General features: G+C 39.7%; 1 protein-coding gene across 1 annotated transcript in view; it reads right to left on the bottom strand.

Annotated features, from left to right (window-relative positions):
* LOC131958250 (uncharacterized) overlaps positions 1 to 12,043 on the bottom strand; it is a 31,497-nt gene that overhangs the window by 4,311 nt on the left and 15,143 nt on the right. Inside the window, exons 8-15 of the mRNA XM_059323170.1 lie at positions 10,823 to 10,995; positions 9,223 to 9,374; positions 5,360 to 5,458; positions 4,683 to 4,878; positions 3,462 to 3,561; positions 2,689 to 2,739; positions 2,445 to 2,520; positions 1,063 to 1,169 (exon numbers count right to left, since the gene is read on the bottom strand). Of these exons, the coding sequence (XP_059179153.1) occupies positions 1,063 to 1,169; positions 2,445 to 2,520; positions 2,689 to 2,739; positions 3,462 to 3,561; positions 4,683 to 4,878; positions 5,360 to 5,458; positions 9,223 to 9,374; positions 10,823 to 10,995 (954 nt within the window). The remainder of the gene's footprint in view (positions 1 to 1,062; positions 1,170 to 2,444; positions 2,521 to 2,688; positions 2,740 to 3,461; positions 3,562 to 4,682; positions 4,879 to 5,359; positions 5,459 to 9,222; positions 9,375 to 10,822; positions 10,996 to 12,043) is intronic.

Below are 12,043 nucleotides of genomic sequence, written 5' to 3'. Positions count from 1 at the left end.
CGGTTTGGCGCCTACGTTCGTTTAAGTGAGTGCAAAAGACTATGAATAAGTTGGGGTACTATAGTCGTTTATTAAGCTGAAACAGGCGATTCTGCCCCGGGCTAGACTGTGAGCACTATGCGTTTATGTTCGCGTTTGTATTTTCATTGTGTTTAGGTTGGGTTTGCGTTAGTGGTTGCGTTTTGGTTTGGTTCGTTTTTGTTCTTTCTTTTTTCGTTTTCGTTTGTGTTTTTTTTCTTTGGGTTTGTGTTTGTATTTGTGTTTGTGGTTGGTTTTGCGTTTGGATTTGGTTTGTTTTCGTTTGCTTTTTTGTTTGTGTTTTCTTTCTTTGGGTTTGTGTTTGTGTTTGTGGTTGGTTTTGCGTTTGGATTTGGTTTGTTTTCGTTTGCTTTTTCGTTTGTTTTTTTCTTTGTGTTCGTATTGGTGTTTGTGGTTGTGGTTGGGTTTGTTGTTAGGTTTTTGTTTTCGTTTGCTTTTTTGTTTGTTTTTTCTTTGTGTTTGTATTGGTGTTTGTGGTTGTGTTTGTTGTTAGGTTTTTGTTTTCGTTTGTATTTGTAATTGTGTTAGCGTTATGTTTGCGTTTTGTTGTTTTGGTTTTGGTTGGTTGTGGTTTGGGTGGGAAATGCCGGGTTTATGATGATTACTAAACACACAGGTAACGGTCTTTAACAGAAAGGTTTTTCACAGAAGCCAGAGCAGGGCCTGGCCGGGACGGCTAGTATATATATATATACGATGGTTAGATGGGGACAGAACCACATCTGAAAGAAAAAAAACAACTTCATAACTTAAAAAAAAATCAAAACAACTTCTGCCTTGAACATCTACAAAGAAATCTAGGTTAAACTACAGGGGCCGCATGGCGCAAAAAATGTTGGCATATGTCAACGTTTAGATCTTCACGTTTAGAACCTGTTTTGACTTATCAGTAGGAAACGCATCTGTTGTTATATTTTTTTATTTTGTCATGTCGCCCCAACACTCACCTTTAAGACAGGTATGACATGACCGATGATTTATTTTGTCATGTCGCCCCAGACACCCCAACACCCCAACACCCACCTTCAGGACAGGTGTGCCCAGTGTGACACGACTGATTGTCACCTGTAAACTTGCCGTCACCTATACACGGCGTCCCATACCCTTGAGGTGTTGGATTGTTACATAACCTAAAAATATGTTGGATTGTTACATAACCTAAAAATATGTTGGATTGTTACATAACCTAAAAATATGTTGGATTGTTACATAACCTAAAAATATGTTGGATATTTACGAAACCTAAAAATATGGTGGATTGTTACATAACCTAAAATATGTTGGATTGTTACATAACCTTAAAAATACGTTGGATTGCTACATAACCTAAAAATATGTTGGATTGTTACATAACCTAAAAATATGTTGGATTGTTACATAACCTAAAAATATGTTGGATTGTTACATGACCTAAAAATATGTTGGATTGTTACATAACCTAAAATATGTTGGATTGTTACATAACCTAAAAATATGTTGGATTGTTACATGACCTAAAAATATGTTGGATTGTTACATGACCTAAAAATATGTTGGATTGTTACGTAACCTAAAAATATGTTGGATTGTTACATAACCTAAAAATATGTTGGATTGTTACATAACCTAAAAATATTTTGAATTGTTACATACCCTAAAAATTTGTTGATTTAAATAATTTACTTCGAAAAATGTATTGGTGTTCAATGAAAATTACACATTATATAACAATGATTTGATTTTTCGATCAATTTATTCAAGGGCTGCATTTAAAAAAAGGAAATGTCTTTAACTGATGTATTCAACAAATGTATTAAATTAAAAATTGTACACATTATTTGACAACTATTTTCAACAGTTGTAAAGTGACTGTAAAATGGCCTGATAACTAAAGAATTTAGTAAAAACAAAACAGTATTGTTAATATCCTGCACACAATATTCCTATTCCAATCAAACTCATTAGAAAATCTTGTGTTAATAATGTTATAACTATTTCAAAGACTTGCATACGTGTTATAGAGATATATGAACGAAGATTAATATTTGCGCACCTCACATTGCTAGATACAAACTTTATATGAGTACATGATTAAAACTGATCATTTGCATGATATTTTTTTTTTTAATTGAACGGAGTAGCAAAGTTTATGATATTTCAGTCTTAATACATTTTAAAACTGTGTACGGTAATACAAAGTTTTAAGGAAACCCTTTATTAACCTGAAACCAGTTTCGTTCTGGCATCGCGAACCCCCCCCCCCCCCCCCCTCCCCCCCAACATGGACAAAATAGATCGAAATTTATTTTAAAAATATATACTTTGACCAATATCTGCCATCTCGCAGGGAATTTAATGTGCCCTCACACTTGGGTTTCAAGTGCCCCTCCCCCCCCCCCCACCCCGAGAAGAATTTTAAAACGTACCTGACTTTGGATAACATCCCCACCCCACAAATTCCATGACATTGCCAGCCCTGCCACTGACTCCAATTCCCATGAACTGTTTGGATTTTTTTTAAATTGCAAATTTTTAATAAAATGTAGAGAAAAATCCATTTCTTTAAATATGACTTCAATATCTCGATTAAGGAATGACTAAAGTCATGAATACAACTTTGATGTTTGAGTAATGAACCAGCTGACTACTAACATACGTCTGCTGTCGTACCCGTTTTTGGGAATGCCAGATCTTCGTCAATTAAACCATCGCCGTCATCATCTGAAAGTATGATAAATATAAGATGTATATATATATATATATATATATATATATATATATATATATATATATGTGTGTGTGTATATAATTTTATATAATATTATTTAGTAGTATATAGTATGTATATATCTATAAGATTTGAAAATATATAGTACGAGCCGACCCGCGGCGTATCATACGCCGATATTTAGTTGTTTTTTTTTTCTACTTTTCAGTAATTCATTATTTGTGAATTCGACAGTACCAATGCTGCCAGTGAAAATATTTGCTTTAAAACACTATCAGTAGCTCGTTAAGGATGATACCCTCCCCCTCCTCTCCCCAAACCCCCTACCCCCCCCCCTTCGTGAAAGCAACCTCCTCTTAATTACCTCCCCTCAGTTTAAAATAGTTTCAAATTAAATTATCTTCCCCTAATAGTGGTCACTAAACCCCCGCTCTACGATTGTAAACATTTAGCGTGAACCACAGCACACCAGACCATGTGGGGGTGGGGGTTGTAGGGATATGCCTAGAGAGGAAGAGAGGGGGCGGCTAGGCGCGCTAACAGCTTGGTGTTTTCTATGGTCTCCAAGAAGAAAATTATATATATATATATATAGATAATTAGCACATAATTCGCATGCGTATGTATGTATTTCAATGTAATAATATTAATGTGCAAGAGTGTTTGTAATATTAATGTGCTTTCAATAAATCACCGAAGATGTATTTACAACAACCTATTCCATTGTTTAGCTCTTCATCAACGGCGGCATCGTTGTCATTATCATACAGGTCGCCCTCTGTCATGTTCGGTTTTGATATCCGCTTCACGATTTCCTGAGGGATTTACATGCATTTCCATATATATATATATATATATATATATATATATATATATATATATATATATATATATATATATATATATATATATATATATATATATATATATATATATATATATATATATATATGCAAATAAAAAGATATTGGAATATACATAGAGATAGAGTGAACTAAGGAGAGTAAAATACGGATATTTAGCAGCTGTTAAAATTGATGACTTTAAAATTGTATTTTATATTTCTATATTATGTGTTGTTATAAGGGTCGGCTTGGTCGGGTGTTTTGTCCCAACGCCTGCTGTCCCAAAAGAGAATTGTTGGACCGGCGTCGCGTTTTTAGCAACCCCCCCCCCCCCCCAATAAGTACCTGACTTAACGTAACCCCTCCCCCCTGTTATGTACCTGACTAAACCTGACTCGTGTTCGTTGAAGTAACTGTGGCACACTATCCCTTCTAATGCCGAAGCTCTACTTCACCTGCACTTTTGAAGCTTAAGCTAAAGAGATTATCTGCGTTGTTTATATATATACAGACTGCTGTGTTTATATAAATCTATTTGCAAAGTTAGTAAAAAAAAATCTCATTTCAGACAAGACATAAATGCCAGGTGAAGTAGAGCTCACCTGTTGTTTATTTCTACCACGGTATATGAAAGTGGCTAGAAGTTTTTATTTATTTTCCCCAAAGTGAGTTGTGTATCCATCAGAGCGGGTTAAGGGGGGGGGGTGGACTCGGAGACTTCATGTAGCCTCGGGTCACAGATCCGTCCTTCAGATTTGTCTGGTTGGTGCCAGTGTGCTCTATGGGACGGAGTGGCCTAGCGGTAGAGAGCTGGACTGCTAACCCGATAGTCTCGAATCCAGGTTCAAGTCTGTAGACCGTCCCTGAGACCACCCAGCTCTATTGGGTACCTAACTCACGTTAGGGAAAGTAAAGGCGGCTGCGCATAGTATTGACCACACTATCCCTTCATATGCCGAGGTCACAGAAACAGGTGAACTCTACTTCACTTGACCCGTAGACCGTCAGGTTTGAAAGGGAACTTTACTTTACTTTACTAGTGCGCCCTACCACCCGACCAAGCCGCACTGGCACTCGCTTTAAGCACACACGTAGTTGATTCCTGAAGCAATGAGGCCGACACTGGTGAGATATCCATGCCTTGAGCGCGCTACAATGCCGCCAGTGCCGTAGATGTAGCAGCCAAAGGGCGCCCCCTCAGACATGTAGGCCTCATGCACCCCCGCTGCACTGTCCATGTAGATAAAGGACCAGTTGGACGTGCGCGTGAGACGGGTCCAGTTCGCACTGGAAAGGAAAAGGCTCTTGTTTAGAGTTTCTTCCAGGAATCTCTTCGGGGGTGGGGGGAGACTACCGCCCCCCCCCTCCCCCGAACAAAATGAATGAATTTTATATAGAAAATATATACTTTTAACAGTGTCCGTCTTCCGCCCCGAAGAAAGTCTACCGTCCCCCCCCCCCCCCGAAAATTTCAAGTGCCCCCACGGAGAAAAAAAGTCTGGAAGAAACACTGCTCTTGTTTCACGACATTAGGGGGTCATCCATTTATGACGTCCACAAACATTTAGGATTTTAGTTTTAGAACCCCCCCCCTTCCCACCTCCACACCCACACGCGTTCAATTTGTTTACAAGACGGCCTTTTATGTCGGCATTTTAGATGTCGGCCTTTTTTCTTGTTGGGTTAATTTCCTGTCCGGTTTTTGTCCCTGTCGGTCTTTTGTCTATGTCGTACTTTTGTTCGGATCCCCTATTACAGAAGGTCTTACTTTAAAATATTTGTTCCGTCATAGATGAGAGAATCTTTGTGCTTTGTTTGGCTGAAAAACACCACGTAATTGTGTTCGATGTTTGGGTAATTCACAGTGCTGAAAGACAGAATTCATGTATTGTTAGGGACAGCAAGGGAACATAGACTGGGAAGGTAAATTTAGACGTGGACAACGATTGGTGGAAAAAACAACTGACAAAAATGTAGATTGATTGTTTTGTAGGCCTAAATATATATATATATATATATATATATATATATATATATATATATATATATATATATATATATATATATATATATATATATATATATATATATATCAGTGTCAGGACAACTGATCTCAAGCGAAATATCTTTGATAAAATATCTCAGTGATCTCAAATGATCTCAGGATAAATATCTAAGGGCAAATTATATTATGGACAAATGATCTCGGAAAAACTATCTGGGACAAAATATTTCACAGAAAAATATTTAGAGTAATTTTAAAGGATTTAATTCTTTCTGAATTTAATTTTCGTATAGCTTTTATTTTACTTTTTTTTTTAAACTTAAAAATTGTGGGATATTCCAAAAGTTAACAAAATATAAAAAAATCTAATTATAATTTTTAAATGGCATTAGTTTTGAAAACGTAAACATTAAAAAAAAAATTACCGATTTTACATAAAATGCAAAAGGCATAAAATATTAAAAAAACCAAATTAAATCATGGAAGTCAGGCCTATATTACAAAACACATGACCTACACCCACACATGTCCTTACCTCCACACATGACCTTACCCCCACATGACCTTACCTCCACACATGACCTTACCTCCACACATGACCTTATCTCCACACATGACCTTACCCCCACATGACCTTACCTCCACTCATGACCTTACCTCCACACATGACCTTACCTCCACACATGACCTTACCTCCACACATGACCTTACCTCCACACATGACCTTACCCAAAATGATCTTAACCTAACACATTACCTTAGCTCCACACATGACCTTACCTCCATACATGACCTTACCTCCACACATGACCTTACACAAAATGATTTTACCCTAACACATGACCTTAGCTCCACACAGGACCTTACCTGCACACATGACCTTACCTCCACACATGACCTTACCCCCACACATGAACTTGCCCCCAATGATCTTACCCTAACACATGACCTTACCTCCACACATGACCTTACCCCCAATGATCTTACCCTCACACATAACCTTACCTCCACAGATAACCTTACCTCCACACATGACCTTATCCCCACACATTACCTTATCTCCACATATGACCTTACCTCCACATATGACCTTACTTCCGCATATAACCTTACCTCCACACATGACCTTACCTCCACACATGACCTAACCTCCACACATGACCTTACCTCCACACACGACCTTACCCCCACACATGACCTTACCCCCACACATTTCTTTACCTCCACATATGACCTTACCCCCAATAACCTTAACCTCACATGACCTTACCCCCACACATGACCTTACCCCCAATGATCTTACCCTAACACATGCCCTTACCTCCACACATGACCTTACATTCACACATGACCTTACCCCCACACATGACCATACCTCCACACATAACCTTACCTCCACACATGACCTACTCCCACACATGACCTTACCTTCACACATGACCTTACCTCCACACATGACCTATTCCCACACATGACCTTACCTTCACAGATGACCTTACCCAAAATGATCTTAACCTAACACATGACCTTAGCTCAACACATGACCTTACCTCCACACATGACCTTACCTCCACACATGACCTATTCCCACACATGACCTTACCTTTACACATGACCTTACCCAAAATGATCTTAACCTAACACATGACCTTAGCTCAACACATGACCTTACCTCCACTTATGACCTTACCTCAACACATGACCTTACCCCCAATGACCTTACCCCTACACATGACCTTACCTCCACACATGACCTATTCCCACACATGACCTTACCTTCACACATGACCTTACCCAAAATGATCTCAACCTAACACTTGACCTTAGCTTCACACATGACCTTACCTGCACACATGACCTTACCTCCACACATGACCTTACCCCCACACATGACCTTACCCCCACACATGACCTTACCCCCAGTGATCTTACCCTAACACATGCCATTACCTCCACACATGACCTTACCCCCACACATGACCATACCTCAACACATTACCTTACCTCCACACATGACCTATTCCCACACATGACCTTAACTTCACACATGAATTACTCCCACACATGACCTATTCCCACACATGACCTTACTTTCACACATGAAGTACTCCCACACATGACCTTACCTTCACACATGACCTTACCCAAAATGATCTTAACCTAACACATGACCTTAGCTCCACATATGACCTTACCTCCACACATGACCTTACCCCCAATGATCTTACCCCTACACATGACCTTACCTCCACACATGACCTTAGATCCACACATGACCTTAGCTCCACACATGACCTTAGCTCCACACATGACCTACCTTACCCCCACACATGACCTTACCTCTACACATGACCTTACCTCAACACATGACCTTACCTCCACACATAACCTTACCTCCACACATGACCTTACCTCCACACATGACCTTACCTCCACACATGACCTTACCCCCACACATGACCTTACCCCCAATGATCTTACCCTAAAACATGACCTTACCTCCACACATGACCTTACCCCCACACATGACCTTAACACACACATGACCTTACCTGCACACATGACCTTACCTCCACACATGACCTTACCTCCACACATGACCTTACCTCCACACATGACCTTACCCCCACACATGACCTTACCCCAATGATCTTACCCTAAAACATGACCTTACCTCCACACATGACCTTACCCCCACACATGACCTTAACACACACATGACCTTACCTGCACACATGACCTTACCTCCACACATGCCCTTACCTCCACACATAACCTTACTTCCACACATGACCTTACCTCCACACATAACCTTACCTCCACACATGACCTTACCTCAACACATAACCTTACCTCCACACATGACCTTACCCCCACACATGACCTAACCCCCAATGATTTTACCCTAAAACATGACCTTACCTCCACACATGACCTTACCCCCACACATGACCTTAACACACACATGACCTTACCTGCACACATGACCTTACCTCCACACATGCCCTTACCTCCACACATGACCATACCTCCACACATTACCTTACCTCCACACATGACCTACTCCCACACATGACCTTACATTCACACATGACCTTACCTCCACACATGACCTATTCCCACACATGAACTTACCTCCACACATGACCTTAACCCCAAGCATTAACTAAACCCCACACATGACCTTTACCATGACCTTACCCCCACACATGACCATACCTCCACACATGACCTTACCTAAACACATGACCTACTCCCACACATGACATTAACTGCACACATGACCTTACCTTCACACATGACCTTACCTCCACACATGACCTTACCTCCACACATGACCTACCTTACCTCCACACATGACCTACCTTACCTCCACACATGACCTTACCTCAACACATAACCTTACCTCCACACATGACCTACCTTACCTCCACACATGACCTTACCTCCACACATGACCTTACCTCCACACATGACCTTACCTCCACACATGACCTTACCTCCACACATGACCTTACCAACACACATGACCTTACCTCCACACATGACCTTACCTCCACACATGACCTTAGCTCAACACATGACCTTACCAACACACATGACCTTACTTCCACACATTACCTTACCTCCACACATAATAGTTACAATACAATCCACTAGGGATAATTGTTGTAGCTCCAAAGAAATTTTCATCGCCCCGACTCATGAAGGTCATATAACAAGACAAGGGTGTATCCGAGTCCATTCTAAAGGCCACTTCATTATAAGTAGCCCAGATCTGAAATCAACAATGACAAAACTATTAGTCTATGAAAATGAAATTGTTGTGAACACACGGACACGTCCTTCGGGTGATCCGATGCGTAGCGCAACACATACGACAAACAACCACAACCGGGTTACAAAACAAGACAATGAAAACAAAGGCTCGTTGAAACTAAAAGAATAAAATAGTGTCTACACTATCTACGGAGCGCGGACATTTAACCACAGGTGCTTTGACCATAGAAATCTTTAAAAGACATCCACATGACGTAACAGCAAATAACAGCGACGCGAGTTGCTTTTTTTGTTGTTGTTGATGTAATAAACCCGTTTGTTTCTAAGTTTGTATTGTATGAACCATAAACATGAAATAGACAACTTTAAAGTGATGACACTTTCGTAATATGGGGTCATCCATAAATGGTGTCACGCTTTGTGTATATTGTTAACCCCTCCACCTCCCCTTCGTCACACATCGTCACAAAAAACAGACACCCCCCCCCCCCCCCCCTTAAAATGACGTTACACCTCAGCCTACAACCCCCCCCCCCTCAATACTGCAGTTGAATTTTTCATAAATTACGATATTTTTCCAAAATCCTGTCTGAACTTTGTCAGCTTAGAGTATTTTAATCAATTCCTACTACAGTGTTTTAAAACAGTTTTCTAAAACGCGAAATAACGTCTAAAATTAGTTTTCTAACATTGCTGTTTTATTATGCCAAAGTGTGACGTCACGCCATCTGAACAACCCTCTTTCCCTTCAAAAACCGTCACAAAATTATCGCCCACCATTCCCCTACGAGTGTGACGTCATTTATGGACGCCCCCTCCCCCCACATTACAATTTATAATTCCATAAACTTTTTAAAAGCTTTTAAACAAATGCCCAAAAAGATTAGCCTCTTTATTGAGGTTACACACTGTTTTTTTCAGGGAGGGCTGGGGAAGGGGTGGGGGATTAACCTCCTACCCCATTGACAAAATATTTTAAAAAATAAAGAATTCATTTGGAAGATATTTAGCTAGTGTCCCCCCATACTCCCCTTCCAGGAACTTCCAAATATTTACCCTGAAAATTTTTGAGCCATCTCTCTTGAGAAAAATGTCTGAAAGAAACCATTGTTTAACATTTTATCTCTTAATTTACAGCTCCCCCCCCCCTTTATATAATATTACCTTATATTAAAATCAATAGACCCCGCATATATTTATTTACCAGAAAGATAATAATAATTGCTGTTTTTTTTCCAAATCTATTTATGTTAAACTCATCGGACGGGAAAGTCCTTAAGAAAAAACAAAAAAATCAAGTAGCCATTGAAAAAAATATTGTGTCGTACTTGTAATGATGAGTATCGCGAGTGCTCCTACTTCTGTTCATTCAGCTCAACGCGTTCAACGCCGTATCAAATGCTTGTTTTGAAGTTCAATACATTTTTTAAACATATTCTTACTCACGAAATTAGATATTCGAGGTCCGTGCATGAAAAGATCCGCCTCGTCATTTATCGACGTATATTTTATCGGCGATGTAGTAACGTTAACCTTCAATAGATGTAGAACAGCTTCATTTTTAAAGGGAGCCGGGACGATGCAATCTCGGCTGTAATACTCTTCAGGTAACAGCATATCTGCGGAGGATAATGATATTCTGTAATCGCTGCCTTCAACCACTGGAGATATAACAAACGGTTGCGGAGAGAAATAATGTGTGTATTGGGAAAAGGAATGAAAGGGGGAAGGGGGGGGGGGGCGGTTATCTATCTTCTATCTATATATATATATATATAAAGCAATGTATGTGTGTGTGTGTGTCTGTGTGTCCTTTATGCATTACTACACCTCTCATCACATCGCCGTGAAACTTTGGGAAGTTGTTGAGAATATTCATGGGGAGATTTCTGCGAAAAAAAAAATTTCAAATTCGCAGGGGTGGCGCCCCGGCAGGGCGCGATCTGTTTTTCTCTATATACGGTATATAAAAATAAAAGTCTATTTTGATTTCCCACTGTTCATCCGATAGCTATGAGACTTTGGGGAGTTCATTATACCACTCTAGGGAAGGTTTCTGTAAAAAAATAATTTTTAATTTCGCAAGGGCGGCGCCAGTGGAGGGTCCGATTTTTCTCTATTTACGGTATATAAAAATAAAAGTCTATTTTGATTTCACACTGTTTATCCGATAGGCATGAAAGTTTGGGTAGTTGATTAGAACACTCTAGGGAAGGGTTCTGTACAAAAATCATTTTTATTTTCGCAAGGGCGGTGCCACGGGAGGGTGCGATTTTTCTCTATATACAGTATATAAAAATAATAAAAGTGAATTGCCGCCGTGACGCCGTTCTGACACGATCTGCCATGAAACTTTAGGAAGTTGTTGAGAATATTCATGGGGAGATTTCTGCGAAAATAATATTTCAAATTCGCAGGGGTGGTGCCCCGACACGACGCGTTTTGTTTTTTTCTATATACGGTATATAAAAATAAAAGTCGATTTTGGTTTGGCATCGTTCATCCGATAGCCATGAGACTTTGGGGAATTCAGTATACCACTCTAGGGAAGGGTTCTGTAAAAAAATAATTTTTAATTTCGCAAGGGCGGCGCCACGGAAGGGTCCGATTTTTCTCTATTTACGGTATATAAAAAGAATAAAAGTGAATTGCAGTGACACCGTTTAT

The sequence above is a fragment of the Physella acuta genome, unplaced genomic scaffold (assembly GCF_028476545.2).
Source record: "Physella acuta isolate Inbredline_101_S28 unplaced genomic scaffold, ASM2847654v3 ptg000084l, whole genome shotgun sequence".
NCBI lineage: Eukaryota > Metazoa > Mollusca > Gastropoda > Physidae > Physella > Physella acuta.
Note: the sequence above shows the minus strand (reverse complement) of the source record. Positions and strands in the feature narration are given on the sequence as shown.